Source organism: Crassostrea angulata, chromosome 9, assembly GCF_025612915.1.
Source record: "Crassostrea angulata isolate pt1a10 chromosome 9, ASM2561291v2, whole genome shotgun sequence".
In the NCBI taxonomy this organism is placed as follows: Eukaryota; Metazoa; Mollusca; class Bivalvia; order Ostreida; family Ostreidae; genus Magallana; species Magallana angulata.
The window spans coordinates 21870299-21891444 of NC_069119.1; the positions used below are offsets into that span (position 1 = coordinate 21870299).

Sequence of the window (21146 nt, forward strand, 5' to 3'; positions counted from 1 at the left end):
GTGTCTCGTAGCATGGAAAGTTTCCATACCAACTATAAAATCTTATAATATCGAGGAGGAAAGCTTGCTCCATTTTACTTGCATCAACCATCACTTTAAGCAAATTAAGTGTATCAACGAATACTAGTATTGAATTCATCACACAGACAAAACAGTAGAACTTATAATTGAAGCCCATATCCTTCATGAATTATACGTTCTAAAGGATACATTCCCTCTGTTTAAAACTATAACTATTTTTTTGATAAATCATATACTTCTACCACCGCCAAGTTTACTTCAAATACAAAAACTATTGGTTGTCTTAAAAGATTTCTATGATATGCCTATGATTTTGTGAAACAGCTATCTATGATAAGATCTTATGTTAAATATTTAGCTTTAGACAGATCTTGGACACGGATCACTTTGTGAAACTGGATCCTGGTATGTTTCTGAGTCAAAATTCCGTTGAAATATTGAAAACTCATTTATCCATACAAGGGATTTTCACAGAGTTATACGGCTTCCACAGTATCTGACTTAAAGTACGTGTTGATAATCATTATCTTAGCATCACTAACGCAACATATTAATCTCTTAACGTTCTAGATACCATATATGAATACCTGTTTTACGTCTTATTAAAAACCAAATTGTAAAATCGTTAACATGAACTTATAACGGCTTATACTAGCACTCTGATTTGTTGGTCGTCTGTTGCCTCAGGTTACAAGCGCCAGCTGCTGATACAGCTAGAGAAGACGTATTCAGAGACTTCACTTGTTTGTTGGTCTGTTGACTGCTTTGTTCCATTCACTGAATGAGACAAGAAGTACATATGAAACACGATAAGCACCTTGTCATAGATTTCTAGCTGAATTTAAAGGTGCGTCAATTGCTGACGCGAATTATTCACAGTGTGCTCAAATTCATTAAATAAAATATCTGCTTAGTTTTTGTTGTTTATGTACTTTACCGTTTAGGCGGAATATAAGCCTTTTTTTAACAATCTACCGGATTTTTAAAATTCTTCCTTTTGAAGGGGATCTATAAATTTGTTTTTCATAAATGATATTTCTATATAACTTTGATTTCATTTTGATTTGTTTAGACTACGGGTAAAGCACTTTTTAAGCATAGGTATAATTTTTAAGATGATTAAAACAAAAATTATATTTATCAAACTCGTTAATGATTGTGCATTATTTTCTTTAAATTTTGATATTTCACTCGACCCCTTTTTGATGCATTCAGACTATTCTATTTTGATTGGATGGACAGAACTCCAGATGACGTGACATGCACAATAAAACATTCGAAAGTGACAATTAGATTGACTGAGAATTAGATAGAAATTGTCGTGTACATGATATGTTTCATTCCAGTTTTATGTTAAATGTTTACAGTCCAAAGTTTGAATGCAACGGCAATTAAAAGGAGAGATCTATACAGAATCATTATTATTTCGCTGCGGCTCTTTCTCCATCTTCGCACCTGGGTAATCCAATCTCTATAGAATCATCTACAAATGTTGACACAGATAAACGATTTCTCTAAACATTAAACGATATAGGTGTTTACATGCAGAATATCAAAGTAATCAAGTTCAAATCAAATATATCGACCACTTCTAATGCTGGACGTAGCCATTTTTATTTAGCTACCTTTAATCTTTCACAGATTTTTAACAGTTCATTGTTAAGAAATCGGAACTGTTATATTGAAAAAGTGTAATTCGGCGTTTTATTTGATTTCCCTATCCGATCGATTTTTTATAATCTGTGTACAAATTCTTAAATTCACAGGATCTGTATTTCAGCAAACACGGCAAACGCTTGATGTCAGCGAGTTTATTATCTGTTATGTAACAAATTCACCAGATCATGTTGTCAAAGAATAAAATTGGGTTTAATTTTGCTAGACTCCTTGCCGTGAAAACATTTTCATATTTTTGCAGATCCTATCAATTCAATATCAATGGTTGAAAAGTTATTTTGGGGAGCATGCTTTTTATCAGATTCATATTTATTTGTGCAACATATTTTTGTTATCGAATCTTTCAATTCATTAGCTCTAGATGGATGTAAATATCTATAAAATCTTCAATATCACTCAATTTTTTACCTTAAATAACAAACCAAAGGGACAATTTTTGTATTAAAGCTGAGTTGTCAATAAAAGACAAAACAGGTGTTAATACCATGTAAAAATTTGAAACCTTAGGGTTTTTTAATATTAAAGGATTGAATTAAGTTTTTATGTAGGCGCGTACATGTAGCATCTGTTTTGAGAAGAAAAAAAAACAATTATTCTTAAATTTATCTACAGAAAATTGAATTTTGAGATACCCCCTCCCATCCCCACTTGTTTCAAAATTGTAATAACTTCAATCAATTCTATACACACGTACATGTACCACCTCCACTCCTTCACGTAATTACCGGTTTAATACAATCTGTTGAAAAATAGATAAGCCAACTAGTTGATCAGAACAGAATCCCAACATCTTTTGAATATCACAACAACGTCTTGGTTCAAAGTTTTGGAATGACTTCATTATGCCTGCAGTTGTGAAGACGTTAAGATAGGCCTTGCTTCACAAACGTATCAATCAGCAACAAGATGTCTAAACTTTACTACGTGTACTGACAATCATCTAACTTGAATATTGTGAAAAGTCAAAACTAAAGTAATTCCAAAAGTTTAATTATTTTTCCAGATACGATACACTTCACGTTGGCCGTTCTTAGCTCCCTCCGTACTGTCATGTTCGCTAGAATATGCCACTTATAAAATATGATTTAGCTATAACATAAACACAGTGAATACAAGACAAAAGATTCCACATGTATCTTAACCTTTATACATGTAGAGACTTAATATGCAGGAACAGGCGATGCTGATTTTTTCTGGGATAACAATTTATTTCATAAACGTTAAAGAAATATTTGATTTTAATCAGTTAACATTTTTACGTCCGTTTTCAAAACTTTTCTGATCATGAAATGTAAAAATTAGTACATAGCCGGCTTTTAAAAGGAAACATTACTTTTGAAATAATTAGTTAAGCTCGTAAATTTGATAACAATAGTAATCAAACCATCGCTATTATTATAGTGCCACTTCAAATACCAATCCTGTTTCTGAATTAAAAGAAATGACCAATATTCGCTCACCATAAAAGAAACTGATAGAAATAAATCAGCGGAGACGTAGAAGGGCATGGAACGCTTGAAGAATTACATTCAAAAATGTGGTTCAAAACAAATAAAACTCAGAGTAACTGCGCGTATGATATCATTACTAACATTGACGAACATTCGTCAAAATATTTTAAAAGGCAACATCACTCACCTGACCCACGACGTCTACCTTTGATCTTAGTAACAAACTAAACTGAATGTTAATCAAAGAATTTAGGTTGTGTTTTGATTTTTCGTATAAACTTTTTTATATACATGCACCGTGATTATCATTGCATTCATTTTTCTCGCATTTGACCTCTATGTTCACCATCTTATATTTCTGTATTAGAATTTCTAGTTGACACCCAAAATAACGCAGCTTGCTATATACAGATAATATGCCACACTCAAAGATTTAAACATGTAAAAATGTTCAGATAATGTCAAACTCATTAATTTAAAACATTTTTATACCAACTGTCTTTTATATTGTTTTCCATAATCATTAATTGAATGTGTTTTATGTAAAAAAAAAAAATAATAATAATAATAAAAAATGTAACTCCACTCTTGTGTCATCCCACCGCAATTCTCAATTTCTATTTGTAAAATGTGTACAAACGGACAGAAGGACGGACAGTCCAACTTTTGAATCAGATAGCTTCAGAACTTTGTATTAATTTTTTGATCGTGCTTTAGATGAGTGTGATTGCAATACATTTAGACTACCCTGAGTTTAACAGCAAATAATGGTTACATGGAGTTAGTATTAGTAGCTAACATGTTCTGCAAATATCTGTATGAAATTATAGTTTTATTGCAAAGTAACCTGCTGCTGCAATCTATGAATAAAAATACATTTATTGCTAGTTAACATCCAACCGTACGAGGGTTAATGGTCACGATTTTGGTCAAAAATTATTTTTCCGATTTTCATATTTACAATGCTTTAGAATGGCATTTTTAATAGACAACTGAAATTTGAATGTCATTTGTTGAGTTATAACCGAGTTACCGAGCTTGAAATTCTTCGATATGTAAACAAAGCGTTTGTTTACATTTTGAACGTTGAATTAAAAATTTCAGTTTTTAACCTAAAACGTATGTTTTAAACTTTAGGAACTGTTTATCTATGCTTAAAATGAATAGAAAGATAGACAAATAAGCTGGAAAAAGATTTTTTACTGGTATATTGTACCTATGTAAACAAACACAGGGCACGAGCCTTGTTTACATGACAAAGAATTGTGAGCCCTGTATCTTGCTTGTAACGCTACGAATGACTCTCAAATTTTATGTGATCATTAGAAATGCATTTCTAAAGCATTGTAAATAATAAAAACATAAAAATAGAATTTGACCAAAATCGTGACTATGCCCCTTTAAAAGATGAATGTAAATATCAAAGTAACCAAACAAACAACCCCAAAACCCATTTTTTTTTCAACATGGCAGTACGTTTATATACTGCACTATCGTTCTTTATTCTTTATGGCTCAGTTGCGGTCATGGGGGGGGGGGTTAAAAATGATACATGTTGTATATTATTTTTGGACCAATAGAATGTAGCATATAAACGGAGCACGGACATGGGATTCTAAATGAATGATGTTTCAGAGACAATCTATTTTAGTGAACTATGTTATTTGAAAATGACAGTTTAAAACACATTTTAAATCTAGATACACCTATTTTTCATGATCTTATTTTGTAAAACCCGGTTGTTCCTTATATTAGCAGGCATATTTACCGTACTCCGACCTTATTATTGTTTAATGAGTGTATACGGAGGACAGAAACTTACATTTTTTGACTTTTAAGTGCAAATGTACGTCTTTGAACGAATTATTGAAATAAAATTTAATGAAATATATGATTCTTTATAAATTTGTTGATGAAGATGTCATAATTTACATTTAAAAATCGCTTTTAATAGCTGCTATTATTTATCATCCAAATATTTCTATCAAAGGTTATGGCATAGGCTAGATAGCTTTCCATTAGCCCGCAGTAATTAAATTGTTGATTCAATATTCACCAACTGTTGCCGAGCTGGTCTTCATCCGGGGCACCTGAGATATTTGATTGATATCTGCTTCGAAACTGTCTACACTCCAGTGCATTCATACATATGCAGACCAATTTGAAAATCAGCCAAGTACATTATCATACAAATGTATGATATTATGGATTAAGGAGACGACAAACGATGTTTTCCTTTCAGCTTATTAAGTATAATTGACTGTCTTGTCATCATTTGAGTTCGAGAAAATCATAAAAAATATACATTGGGAAAATTTTTTAAAAATAATGTTCCTAGAAAAGGCGTCATTTTTTTAGTCACAAAAACATTAGTTGAATAAGTTTAATTTGGTTTTTCAACAAATGACACTTCGTACAATGTTACAAGCTAATCTTTTAAAAAAATGAGGAAGCTAGCGCAATTAATTAGAAAAAGGATATAAATCCATAAAAATGATATGTTGTAAGTTAATAAAGTGTTGATTATTTAATTGATATATATATCTTCGACTAACTCCTTGTTTCTGGACAATGCGACATCAAGAAATATACATCGCAAGAAAGTGAATTTAAAGTACTTTTTGCACTGAAATTTTGTTTCTAAATACAAGAGACAGCTTTAACATATAGGTTTAATTGCCGTTAATGATTAGCTGGTTGTTGATGTCCATAGAATGCGGGGAGGGGGGGGGGGGTTACATACGCAATTTTCCATTTTTGTCGAGAATCAAACCATTTGTCTGCCTTTACAATAAAAACCATGTGTAATAATGAAACACGAAAAAAATAATGCTTCGGTCACCATGTTGTCATCCAGAGTGCATATTTCCAAGAATAACTATTATGCGTATAACAAACAATCAGTAGGTGCAAAGGCGCTCACAAGTAGGTCTGTAGCAAATAATGATACATTTTTAAGCAAAATAACCATGAACACATAATGCATATACTTACAACATATTTACACCCTTTCACCATGGTGAGAATGTATGCATTTTAGTACATATATTCATTAGAGTGTAATTTTTTGGAATTAAGTATGTGGTTTATCATCACGAGTGAAGCTCCGGCAATCAATGCGAGCTCACTCAGCAAGGCGAGTGAGAAGAGAAAATTCGGGCCAGCTGCACATCGATCCTATGATTACCGTGTTCTTTGTAAGACTATCTTTGTTTTGCGCTCTCTCTCTCTCTCTCTCTCTCTCTCTCTCTCTCTCTCTCTCTCTCTCTCTCTCTCTCTCTCTCTCTCTCTCCCCTTTGTGGTTGGTAAAAAATAATGATCGACGCAAAGGAGACAATTTTATGATGATGATTTAATTTACGAACGACATAAACGGACACTATTTTCCAAGATTCTCAATCTTAATAAAGATAGAGAACGAAAAATCATAAAATTGCTATGATGAATGAAAATGACGCGTTACTTTTTCAATAAACCAGCTGAAAGCAATATTCGGGCGATGCCCTCGAGAAATATGATTTTTTTTCGAAGAATAAATATCCATATCTCCCTCTCCATCATGCAATAAATGTATATAATAATATAAAATGTGTTCCTTTATTATGCCAACCCTTCGTTATCAATGTGGTTTGCTATTATGGTACATGTAAGACTAGCATCTGTAAACGAAAGTTGCAGAAATGTGGCGGTATTTACTTTTCTTTCATTAAACTAAAATTATTTATTTTTCTACTATAATCGATACAAGCCTTACCACCAAATAAATAAAAAAGATATTGATTATTTAAAAACGGAAGAAATGTGTAATTAAATATAAGTATTTAAGTATATGGTTTATTATAGTGACACGTGTATCTAATTAATTACAAAATTTATTTTACAGATATAATGTCAATACACCCGGCCCAACGGACCTAAAAGTCGCTTTAAAACTGTTATTAGATGAATAAAATTTGCACGTTTTAGGGTTTTAAGTTGTATAATTTATAAATAATATGAGAAATTTGGCGGGGATAGTTACATATTATATAGATCAGTGAACAGAGTACTATAATTGATAATATTTTGACTTATAGTTAAATTTTATCCAATTTTATGAAATTAAGACTAAAGTGACTTCTCTGCTTATTGAAGAATGGACAATGTAATAAAAATACTTTTCAGCTTCTATTTCATTCAAGTCACCCGTTACATATTCTGTCCTCTACCGGTTCTCCTATCAACCCTGAGGGGAACTACACCACATCTAAGCATTGCCAATTTTAATCTGATGGATTTTGGAAGATCTAGCGTATCGTACATTGTATTTTTCGACGGAGTAGCTTGATTTAAATAGGTTATATATGTTCGGTACAGTTTTGGTACATCTTGAATATTGTTGAGCCATTCGGTTTCAAAGTTATTACGTAACTTTCCCCATGCATAGTGTAAATTACAAAGTGTAAAATTGGTGTACGTACCTCCCATGTTTAGAGATTGCAAGGTTTTTCTAACTCGAGAGCTCCAGTTAGAGCTATTGTTTTGCTCACAGTCCCAAAGAAACACACGCTTGGTGGTTCGTTCATTTTCCATGTATACTAGTAGATTCCAAAGACACAATACAATTAAGTATAATCATTCTGCGCTCATAGTAAAATATATTATTATACTTTCATGTTAAATACTGAAATCTGATTGGTTTATACGCAGGTGATAATCCGTTAGCAACACACTTGGCAACGGGTAACACAACGAATTGTTACATGCGCGTAAATTATGCGCGTACGGTTCACCGTAGAACTCACTTCATTTCTATATAAAAGCAGTAAAATTTTCTTTAAAATCAAGACATTCAGTATGATAAAATAAATAGTGCCTGTTTGGGAGGGTAACTGTTGAAATTGACACCCCGAGAAAACCATTGTCAACTGACGCGAAGCGGGCACTATTTATATAATGGCTTCATAAAATTATGTCAAAGCAACTAGGCTCATTGGATTTGGGGTCGGCATTAATCTAGGCGTAAAATAAGAGTGAAAATTTTATAAAAAAAACAACAGCAGAACACCAATTGGTGATTTTTGGTCATGGCTTATTTATTTTACAAAATTTACCAACAGTTTAACAACCGACCTGCCACCCACTTGATGAGCAGGTATATGGCTGTACAATAAACAAAATCAAGTGTTCAATCTATGTCAATCAATCATGATGATCAATGCAAACAATGTTCAAGCAATATAATAATCACAATAATGCATGCAATCAATAATTAATGTCAATTATTGAAAAATGTCAATATAATCAAATGCATAAACAATAATGTATCATATATATATATATGATTAAGGTGGGTTAATGGCTAGGTTAGGCGGACCCTGGGAACAGTTGACCACCTAATCCCAAGCTTTGAGCAGGCCCTGGGAACAGTTGACTACATCAAAGACGTGAGAAATCTTGCCATGGTGCAAATTCCACCGTACAGAGAGTTCATTCGCATTCAATTTACCAACACTGAGCCAGTCCACTGTTGAAGCACAAGCAGAAGATGAAATAAGCTATGATGAGTTCTTGAATCTTTGATATACCATACATAGTTGATTTTAAAAGTCCTCATAGTAAACTGAAAATACAACGGTAAACAACAGCAGTATCTGTTACCAACAAACATACAATATTATTAGTACGAATTGCAAATTAACATTTGGATAATTGCGATTACTAACCACAAACGTACGATTGTAAGACAGTTGTTATAAAATTGTTTTGACTTTAGAATACTCATGCAACAAATATGCAAATAACTTTCAAATAGCAAACTGTTCCAAATTTAATATAAATGAATAATTAAATGCATCTGCAATGTCTGAGGGTTGGGTGGGTTTGGGCAAAATTTCAAGGTATCACACCGGTAATTGTTTCACTATATAGCACTATAGAGGGGAAACAATTCTTAAAAATCAGTTTGTATTTCTCATTACAAAATATTCGGAGGAAAGGTTATTTGTTACCTATCTCATCAGCTAACACCATAAAAAGGGCAAGCGATACGGCATTTTCTCAAAATATCTAGCTCCAAACAGGTCTACCCTCAAAACCACGTGTTTTCTATTTGTATGTAAACAGACTGCACACTCCCCAGGAAGCTGCTGCATGTGCCCTGAAAGAAGTAGTCCCTGTGAAAAAAGATCATCACCTAACAAAATACATGACATATTCTACTCAGTGGTACAAAAAATTTTAAAACTGAGAAAAAGAAAATGTAAAAATGCACTCAAGAAAAAAAAATAATTCTGAAGTATATACATGTATGGACCTACAATTGATTACCGGTGTGATACCTTTACAGTTGATGCCAATCGCAACTTCTCGGGCCTTTCCGGCAGGCTCGGAAAAACGTCTCGTATGTATTAACTAGGCGTCCATGACAATCCCCCTTTTTATAAAACTTGATATAAATACAACACATTTTACGATTTGTTGAGATGTGAGCTATACTTCATTAAATTAAAGTAAACGATATCCATTAAAATATAACTCAGAAGCGACATACAAGACTGTCTAGCCGATACTTATATTAATGGGAAGCGACTCCATTTTGTATAAAAAAAATTTACATCCGGTGATTAAGTTAGTTTAATCACAGTCTGGTTAAACGCTGCTTTTTATCTAAAAATTCTACTCATGTTCAACAGTTGTTAAAACTGATTTAAACATATTTTATTGTATACATATACGATACAAATACAAATGGATGGTTTTTTTGGTCTTTCTGTGGATTTTAAACATTTACTATTAATAAGTGTAATTGGAAATATGACCTAGAGATAAAAAAAAAAACATGTATGGAAAATATGTTTTCCGTTAACATTTAAAATAAAAAACAGAATATATTTATTTGTCCGCGTTCTACATGTATGCGCGAGCGAAGCGGCGGATGTGGTGTTTGACACTGACTATGGAGAGGAATCACAGCGACTGATGTATGTTTAAAATACGTTTATCTTTTTACAAAAGATTAGGTAGCTAGCGTAGTTAAGGTGGTTAAGTGTTAAACATGGTAACATGTCGCAAGAAATACTCTTCTTCAAAGCCTTAACATATTAAAATGTTGTCTACATACGTTTCTGGTTGTTAAATGTGGTATAAGGCGAGGTGCAATAAAATCTACAGTTTTTGCCTAGGACCGGAACCTTGCGTCCGTATATAAAAAACGTATTTTATAAGGCACAATGAACAAAACAAGTTGTATTATGCCAACAAAAATAAAATAGACGGTCACAAAACCCAATTTTTCGGATCTTTCCGACAAAAAAAAAGTTCTAAATGGGCGTAAAGAATACATAAGACATACTTAAGTCACCTCTACAGGCCGCCTAAGCTTTGGATAAATTGTCCTAGCTAAGCACTCTTAAAAATTATAGTTACGGACTAAATTCTAAGAATATACTTAGTTCTATTTAGGCACTGTCTTAGAGTTGGTACCCTTTATATTACGAGCCCCTGATAACGAATTATTTTTCCATCAACACTCCAAACAGATACAAGAGAACGCTCTTTATAAATAATCTTATGTGGTTCATCACACTGTGCCTTTATTCTACAATATTTTAGTTTATTTAGGTTTTTCAGTGTTTGTTTTGGTCAGTATTTTCAAATGAATGAAAGGGCATAATTGACAAAAGAAGATTGGAAATATCTTTTTAATGAAATGCTTGGATCAAATATCATATTCAAATACCACAATTTTTCTCATAATGTAACAAAAGAATTTTCAAGTTATAATGAAATAGCAAAATTGAATATTATCATCAAAGACAGTACAGGATCTTATTGCTAGAGAGGATAAAACAAAATCACATCTCAATAAGGATTTTAAATTTCGTCGACTTGTAAATAGCTACATAATCAGGCGATGAAATGTGCGGCGATTCACTCAACCGGAAGTGATGCGATTGCGTCTGATATTTTTCACTATGGCAACTGAGGCGAAGACGATGGAATATTAAAAATCGGAAAGTTTCAAGCTTTTAATGTCGGCTTTTATTTATACGTTTCCACAGAAGGCGTTGGGACACATATTTAGTCTTTTGAATAAAAATGAAGAATTACTGACGAAGAAAGGAATAAAATAAAACTCGCGAGATCTTTTGTCCCATATTTTATTGCAGCTGGAAAGAAAAACATGGAGAGTTTAAAAGCGTGCGAGTGTCAAAAGGAAAACTAGAAATAAATTTATCACCTATAACGGATTTAAATCAAAATAGACTGTGAACCCAGGCATGAGGCTTGGTAATTATTTATTTACAAAATATGAAAAATTGGATTTTTGTGACTTGTACCCCGTGTGTGTTATATCCAGGGTTTCTAATCGTCCCGTCTTCTGAATGAAGACTAAATCCCTCCCTGACACATGCATTCCTCTTCCTTTAGGCAAACGTCTTATTCAGTTTAAAACTAAACCCAGAACAAACCCCAATCCAATAATGCATATACGGGTTAGTACAGCATTCTATTTAAGAGAGAGAGAGAGAGAGAGAGAGAGAGACAAAGAGACACAGACAGACACACAGAGAGACAGACAGACACACAGAGGGAGAATTTTTAAAGAATTCTTATGTTAATAATGAATGGTAGTAAGAGATATTTTAAATGAATTCTAATTTCAATACTGTTTGATTTTCTGTGAATCTTTAAAATCATGAGGAAAAGGAGTTAGCCAATCTGCTTCGTGTATTTAGACATTTAAAATTTCAAAAAAGGTTCATAAAGTGTTTAATTCCTTGTATAAAAGAAACTCATCTTTGAAGATTTTTTAACGAAAAAGCAGGTGTGCACAAATTTTCCCAAAGAGTTACCGGTAATCATGTGTTAAGTTGTTATTTGTCAGAACGAACTTTAATTAAAGGGACTTGGACACGATTTGAGATTTAAAAATTTATTTTTATTTAATGTATAAAATGGTTTACTGGTGCATTTTGAATTATTGACCCAAATACTAAATGTTAAAGTCAAGTCACAAGCGAGATACAGAGGTAAGAATTGATAGTTATGTAAACAAAGCTCGAGTCTTATAGCTGTTTACAAAAAATGAAATGTAGAGAATTACCATTTGTTAGACAAAATGACATGTAAAAAACAATTTAAACTACTTCAATGTCTTCTTAAATACTATTATCAACAAATGAAAGTTACATTTGATTGAAATTTACACCAATACCACGAATATGTAAAAAAAAAAAATGACAATATTCGAGCTTTGTTTACAAAACAAAGAATTACGAACTCCGTATCTTGCTTATACTGTAACTTGATATTTGAGTTTTGGCATAGCATTATAAACTTCTATATTTATCAGTATAAACATTGAAAATGGAAAAATAAAATTTGAAAATTTGAATTTAAATCGTGTCCAAGTCCCTTTAAGATTTAAAATATCTACCTACATTTCCATTATTTAAATTTTTTAAAAAGATTAGCTGTCCAGAAAACCGACTAAGCTTTAGGGTCATTACGAAAAGAGTTACAAGAAGGTTAGTACTTTACGCTGTCCGTCACGAAATAAAGCCCAGTATTTTAAATACATGTAACTCAAATGACCTTTATAATCACAGTCTGCGAGATATCGGTAACGCTATGTAGATGTGATATATGTGATTAGGTTTGTATTAATGCATTTTGGCCATTTGACAATTTACAATTGTTATTAAAATTGCTGATTTATATGATGTTTATGGTGGTAGTAACTTAAGTTTCGATGAAAGCATACACTGTTTAATGAATTAAAAGGTTTAATTAGTACAAATATAATATTTAAGCATTTTTTAGATAAATCATGTCGTTTTGCATAGCGCACGAAATGCAATATTGTGTGATTATTTTAAGTAATCCACTTTCCTTTTACTTAAAATCGGTACTCCAAAATTGGGCTTTATTAGTTTTGATCACGCCCCGACCGAAATTATCACCTCATAATACTCAAAGAATGATTCCTTATTCTTTAATTAAAATCGTAACCAAAAATTCTGTATTAGTTACCACGTTTTCTGTTACCTTCTTGGAAGGGGGCTTGAATTTTATACATAATAAGATATTGCTACAGAATTAATAATTAAATCAGAAGATATATGTATAAAAGTACAAAAAAGAGGTAAGAGTGACATAAGTTTGTTTAATGTTTGAATCAAAAGAATTCAACGATTGTTAATTTTTTTTTATTCAATCATTAAACAAACTTAAACTTATCGTTCCTAATCAAATATTAAAATATTCGTTTTTTATTTGTAATATTAAAAAACCGCAAGATATCTTTTATCGGATCCATTCATCGACATTTATTCACGATGTTAAAGATGACGATAGATTGATTAATAATTAATATCTAATTAATGACTGTTATTAGCGAGTCCTTGCACGCACGTGCTGGAATTTAAACATACCCGATAATCCTTTTGTACCAGCTAAATGGCGAGCGTCATTTAAGGAAACTGCCAATAGTTCGTCACGGAAGCAGACGATATATAAACACCGTGCATCGACAAATGCAGACGTGTCTGATAAATGAATAATCCTTAATTAGATACAAAATAGCCTAAAACGAGAAGCATCCCCCACCATTATTGGGGCTGCGCATGCTTGACGTAGGTTTTCTGAAAATGCACGTGACCATCTTGTCTTCTGGCAAAGAGGTGTCAACAGATGAAAGATGTATGCATTGCGCACACCTTGCGCCATTATTTTCTAATATTTTTTACTTATTTATGGAGCACGTTGTGAATCTGAATGTAAAATGCAGTTTTTAGCAGCTAAGTTCATTATCCCTTTTGTTAAGTCGACTCAAAAACAGTTTTCAACCACATGTGTTAAAGATGCTTCATTTCTTCAGAGTATTTTAATAAAAAAAAAAACTAACGGTAATCGTAGGGAGTTTAATTTTCGAAGAATGCGCAAGTGTACGTGTTCATATATTTACATCAAGTGAAAGTTTTGTACGATAATCGATTGTAATTCACACATGCGTGACAAGAAAGTTACTGTTAGTCCCAAATATTTGACGTTTTTATAGCTATTTTCCTGACAAGTAAAATATCAAAATCGTTAACAAAGCCAGAAAAACGTTAGATATGTATTTCGGACTAGAAAGACATCTACGTTACAAAGTGAAATGTTAAGACGTTACGTAGACGAATGTACATCTGTTTCGCCAAACCAGTATTAGACTTGTGTATAAGTCTAGAGCGTCTTTTATTACGATACTAATATTAATAAGTGATATGAACATGTTATTTAAGTTTTAGGAGCATATCACTTGAACTATTAACACGGACGTTAAGCCCCTGTCACGATTTTGAGCTATGATAGTGTACAAATTTAATCATCGCATTTATTCGGGATTCATTGTAGAGAAAATCGTAAACTCTCTTCCTTCATTGCAGCAAATTGTCAACCGCGGCGATTGTCCTGAGCATGTTCAAAACAACGTGCCCAGACTTTCGCACGACACTCGCACTGAACTCTTGCGTAGTAAACTCGCGAATCTTCGTAGTATACTTACGATGCTATGAATATCCTACGATCTATACACCGGGTATTCTACGAGTTCATGCGATTGTTTCTCGAGTCTTCCCCGAGTGTCCTCCGAGAGGATGTAGTTCGATTTGATGCAAATACAATACAAAAACAGGCGATTGGGGGCGAGTGTAATACGAGAATCTTGCGAGTGAACTAAGAGTTAGTACGAAAATGAGAGACTAGTAAGTGTTTCGTAAAAGTGTTCTTATTTTGATTACTAAGTACGTAAGTTACTTGCAGAACCTTTTATTTCAAAATACTTGTGATTTCAAAACAATATCACAATCTTCTTGTTCCTTTATAACTAAAATGATAACTGTCCGTTAGCAAAATATTAAAACATTTTACTCAAAGTTGCAAACATTGTCACAATGTGTATTTCGCGTTCGTTGGTATTCTTAACTCACAAATTTACACCTATATAATTGTATGTGTTTTCATATATCTTTTATAATCTAAAGGAAAATAACTCTGATTGCATTCTTCATAATTAAAATATACTTCCATGTAAGTATTTCAGGCAAAAATGCAATCATTATTTCGTTTATTAATCACTTTATAAATTAACACACAAGATATATAATCGTAAACACTTATTTATTCGTGGGAATATCGTGTATCAATTGAACAATTTCTTACTCATTCGTAAGAGCATATCATACAAATTGTCTTCCATCTTAACTGCTCGTAGGAAGATCTCAAAACGTTCGTTACTCAATCGCCGAAATTCGTACATGAATCGTCACATCTCATCCTGCTATCGCACAAACATCGTACATTGTCGAACAGACATCGTGGTCGAGTCGTACTAGATTCGAAAAATGCACCGTCTGTACAATTATCGCAAGACTAATCTGGCGAAAAATGGCGATAATGACGTAATTCTTAGGCAATCGCAGTAAAATTTCGGGTTGACGGACCGTGTAACTGTTGCAGTTACATGAACATAAAAAAATAATATTATACGATTGTCAGTTTGAAACGTTTTCCGCTGCAGTTTTTGTTGTTTCTATTTTCATTATTCTGTGTGTGGTGGGGGATTCTTTTTTCTTTTGTTTTTTTTTATAGTCTAATTTTGTTTTGTTTTTGTTTTTTTGTTGGCGGGGGGGGGGGGGGGTTGAAGTAGGCAATAAAACAGTATTTATATAGACACACACACAGTTTGTTTGTACTTACAGTGCAGTGTTTCTTGTATTTTTAATGAAAGAAAAACACATTTTACCTTAGAATAATCATAAAAGCTGTACATCGTGTTGTCGAGTCCAGCTGCAGTAAATCATACTTGGTGACGTGTGCAATTAAACATTCCGTGAAGAACATCGATAGTTTGTCAACTAGACGCTGACCATCAAAACTAGCCTACAGTACAAACTACCAACTGGTCCACAGATGTACAGATTGTTCCTTGTAAACACGGGACAAACTATCTATGAAGAGAAGACAAATTGATTCTTCATCATTGATGAAGCCTTGGACATATTTTTAAGAAAACTTTTCAAGGGGGGGGGGGTGAATTTAAAACCAAGATTCGTTTTAAACTAACGACATTATAATGCTGTGAGAGCGTCAGATACTTCGCATTCTGCATTGTTTATAACTTTCTAGTATTTTTCTTGGTTTCTGGTGTTTTAGTTTGTCTTTGAATTTCATCATTATTAGAAAAATTTTGTGAAATAAGTTTCTCAATGCAATAACCCTCCAAGATTACGTATATTCATACCTGCATTGGTGGGTTTTTTTTCAGTCAACTCTGAAGTGAAGAGCATGCAACAGATCGTCGGGTTTTTATTGGTAGGTAAGCTATTAGGCAGGCATGCAGTCAGTCGCGTGCTGAACGAGAGCTGGGCGTGGCTTCTCGTGAGCTAAATTTGAAAGGTGGGCGGTGCTTATAGCTTTACATGAATGGAATACCGCACAGGTAAAAGTCGCACAGAAAGTGTCATTTAAACCAGTCCACGTGCTTCTGTTGATGAATGAATTGGCGACTTGTTCCTCTCAGCTGGTGGCAAAAATGGATGTTGTTCATTCTTATTACCAACACTATTTTATCGTTAAGAGCTTTGATTAAGATCAGAACAGACCCCTATTAGCAAATCATAAACAAGCGGCATACGTAAAATATTAAGTGGAAGATAAAAAAATAGCCTAATACGATATCAGATATAAAAAAAATCTCAATTTTAAAATTGATTCAGAGAAACTTGTGAAGCATGTGAGTAAATCAGCATTATAATCCATGTGTAAAAACGAAATTACATAGCGAAAGTCGTAAACAGCGGACCACTGAATAGAACCTCCATATGATTATTAATCATATTTTCTTTTTGACATTTTTGCTTGCACTATAGTATTATAGATTGTGTTCGTATCTTATCTCTTCGTGTTTCTTGTACACTACACCTGACAGGTCAGTTAGCGTTCGTTTCTTTCTTTCTTTGTTCTTGATTAGCATGAATTAGAACGTCAAAGTCATATTAATTGGTATTTTTTTTTATTTCAACCATCGTAAAACTTCGTTATCTATAAATATGTATAATTAATATAAAACAGCAGTATTATGTACAGTAATTCAGGCACTATAGTTCAGTGGTATTGATAAAAGAACACATGGGCTTGTTCAATACATGTAGGTACACGATAGTATCATGAACAACCTACTTCATTCAATTCATGAACACACAACGGCGTGATATGTAAAATGGAACGAAATCTCAATATTGCGAGCGTTATGATCATGAAGTAAAATATCATGTTTATATGATGAACATGAATCAAAAATAACAAAAAAAAAATCGTATAAAACATATGCCATTCTATGTATGTAAATACAAGATTTACATGATATGAACACACTTCGGATTTCATATGTCCGTGAACACTTTTTATACATGTAATATAAGTATATATATGAAGATTTTAAGATAATATTAGCTTCTTTTCTTCCTTTCACTACACTATTATAATCTTCAGGTGGACGGGTAAAATCAGCTTACTTTTTATATTATAACTTTCATACCAAGACAAATCTAAAGAACGAAAAAAATTCAATCGCTCAACGCCAGACAAAAAGTTTGTACTCGTCTAGAAAGAAAGTTTTCAGAGGAAGACGATTCATACATTGGTGGTGTAGATCCTGTAGTAACGCTATGCACTCAGAGAATCTTCACTACAACTGGCGTTGTCGGTCTGACTAAAGATATCACAAGGGATCGTGTTGCCCGCTTTCAGTTTAACGCTCTCGGGGTCCTTACCATCGGAAATGTCTTTCATAAATGAAATGTAAGTCATGGCTAATTTCAGCGTTTCGATTCTGGAGAGCCGTTTTTCGTAGTTAAATGCTGGGAGCCGCTTCCTCAAATCGTCAAAGGCGGTATTCAGATGGAACATCCGCTTCCGCTCGCGAACGTTCGCCGCTTTCCGCTGGGACTTGGACTGCACTCGTTTCCGTTTAGGTTTTCCGTTTTTGCTTACAGATTGTGGACTGGGTGACAAAAAGTCTAAATCAATGGATGAGGATTCTTCTGCTGCACAATATTGGTCAAAGTTACTAAATCCGCACTCACTTGACAAGACATCAGTCCAACTGGTGCTAGTTTCTAGATGATTTTGGGAAGATATTCCCATCAATGCTAGATTCTGCTGGGCATCACCGTCTTGTTGACATTCGGAATACATCGGGTATGATCCATCATTGAAGTTAAGATTGGGCACAGCCGAATAATAAGAATCTTCGTATCCCACATGATTGGCAAAGCCAGCCTCTGGAATCTCCATCATTTCGAAGTTGTCAAAGTTTACCTCTTGCTAACTTACAGGTCCTTGTCGGATGTGCGTTACTTTTTAACCCCCAAACCAAGCAGCACCAAAGAGGATGGGGGTAGAACACTGTCTAGATATCAAATCGGGGAAATTTATACCATTTGCAGATTGATACTATAGTTATCCGTTGCCTTTTTGAACTTGGTAACAGGCAAGCGTGTTTTTATTGGCTTAAGCGGGTCTCGGTTTTTGACGACAGACGCGTGCAGGGGCGGAGCTCCCAATAATCAGACGGGGGAAAAACGGAAGGCGTGGCTTCGACTAAAAATCCGACCGCCAACAAGGCCATGAAGACGATGATGTGCCAGCTTGAAGATTTTTTTTTATTACATGAAAGTCAACACCTTCCGCAAGTCGAAGAGAAAAAAAGGCAAACCATGAGGGATCGATCGGCTCGGCAAGACGGGCAAAATAGGCGAATTTAAACCTGACCTCCGTAATCCCTGCGTAATATTCTATTACTCCTGTGCGGCACGGAGAACACAATAGGGACCGGAGCGTCGCTGAATGAAAATAACGCTGTTATTGTAACGTCCTCAGATAAAGAAAAGGAAAACACACCGTGTGTGTCTATAGTGTGTCAGAGATTGGGCCTTTTCTATTTGCACTTTAATGAAGCAGAACTAAGCTAATTTACCACTATAAAGACAATATTAATCCTTCCTTTAGTCTTCAATTATAAAGTGATGCGCAACGAAGTTCTGGAAATACAATGCAATTTGTTTTTTGGTTTTTTTTTTTTCATTTTTGTGGTTTGGAGTGACAAATGTTTTCTTAATTGCACGTAAATCACTATATGATGTTGATTTCAAGGGAAACTTCTTTTTTTCCCTTCTTTTTTTTTACTTTGGGTAGATGGATGATTTGTCGTATTTTAACAGTGTTCTTTTCCACAATTGGGTTCTATTGAAATATTGTGATGGATATGCCACTGAATGAATCTTGAAGTGTTCTCAATTCAGGAAAGGGTGGTCCTATACGTTTAAGAATTTTCTCAGTGATTACAATCTGTAGCTATACAATGTACAACACTAAAAGAAAAATATCAAAGTTGAAATTACAAAAATTATAATGAAAGGTCCATGCAACTATACTTTAAATGAATCTTATTCACAGGGGAAAATTGGAAAATTTTGACAAGGATGGCAAAATTTAGAAACACAATGAGGGAACTCTGAACCAGCGTAAGGTCTAAGTATTCAATCTCTATGCTTTAAGGATTAAGAAACCTAATCTGCTTGTAGGTTCTCTGGTGTTATGCACGCATAGTTTGACACTCAATAGGGCATCGGAGGGGCTAATTTCCACCCCAAATAATTCGGTGGGGTCAATTGGCGCTCCGTCACTAACGCGATTTCAACGAGAAAAGAAATGCAAATACATGGAGGGGATTTTCCCGTGCAAAGCCTTTAATTCGCCATTAGTTCCACGATTTTACTATACTTATGAATATTTCATATGAGAAATTCTGCACTTAAGAATCTTTTTTTTTTTAAATCAACAAACAAAGCTGATAATTTTGTCAATATTTCAAACATATACTATATTTTTACTGTGCGACAATGCAGACATATATATTTTATGGTAATCATTAGACACAGGCACGTAGCATCGTTTTTGAAAGTGGGGGGGGGCCAGACTCATCCAAAAAATCTTGACAAGCAAAAAAAAGAAAAAAGAAAAAAAAAAGGGAAATTTATATGTAAATTTTAAAAAAATTGTTGCTGCGAGAAAAAGTGGGGGGGGGGGGGGGGGCAGGCCCCCCCCCCCCCTGATGCTACGTGCCTGAGACATATACTTTCGGATTGAAGGATTTGACAAGTTTATTCTTTGAAATTCTAACTAGCTTTAGATATTCGTGTTTTTGGAAAAAAATCATTAATAGATCATAAAGCATTTAAAGTGTTTTTAAATCAAATTGATAAACTGTTTTATTTATTTGTCCTTACCCAAGTTCAGTTTATATTTGAAAGTATAATGGAAAAGTTCCGAAATTTTTATTTCAGTTGTAGCGCACTATATATAGCTACATGTACATGTAAATATCCCATTAAACCCAATTTAACTGTATATTTAGTGTACATAGCCATACATACATGTACATGCATATGTTTAATTTCCTAGAATACTACCTTTGCCAAATCTCGTCGATAAAAACGTGGAATATACTTTTGTATGATAAATATTTACTTTTTCTCTCTCTCTACCACTTACAAACTTACAAATAGATTCGAGAAGAAAGATGGAAAAGATCAAGTAGCAAAAACAGAGTTTTCTTTCAAATAATCCTTCCATTTGCAGATCCAAACAAATAAATCACTTCGCAAAAATTACCTGTTTGAAACGGAAAATTAATTATTTTGCGGTAACTTTTGCAGAAACATGAGAGGGGCACCGTCTTACCTGACCAGAAAAGGACAGGTGCAAAGCTCAGGTAGGAAAGAAATTGAGAGTCAGTTTAACTTCTTTAATACCCAGTCAATAATTTCAAGAAATGTTCAAACAAAATGTCTAAAAATCCAGCGAGGTTTCGCTGATTTATGGTTTTTACAACAAGTGAATATACTTCCAATTAAAAGGATATTAATGCAATACTCCCTCTATTAACGGCGCAGCCCGGGATGACAT

The 21146-nt window shown here is 33.6% G+C and overlaps 1 protein-coding gene across 1 annotated transcript; it reads right to left on the reverse strand.

Annotated features, from left to right (window-relative positions):
* Positions 1 to 17155: 17155 nt before the first annotated feature.
* LOC128163462 (neurogenic differentiation factor 1-like) lies at positions 17156 to 19233 on the reverse strand. The gene has a single exon (XM_052827066.1). The coding sequence runs from the start codon at positions 18474 to 18476 to the stop codon at positions 17844 to 17846; it is 633 nt and encodes a 210-aa protein (XP_052683026.1). The 5' UTR covers positions 18477 to 19233; the 3' UTR covers positions 17156 to 17843.
* Between the last annotated feature and the right edge of the window lie 1913 nt (positions 19234 to 21146).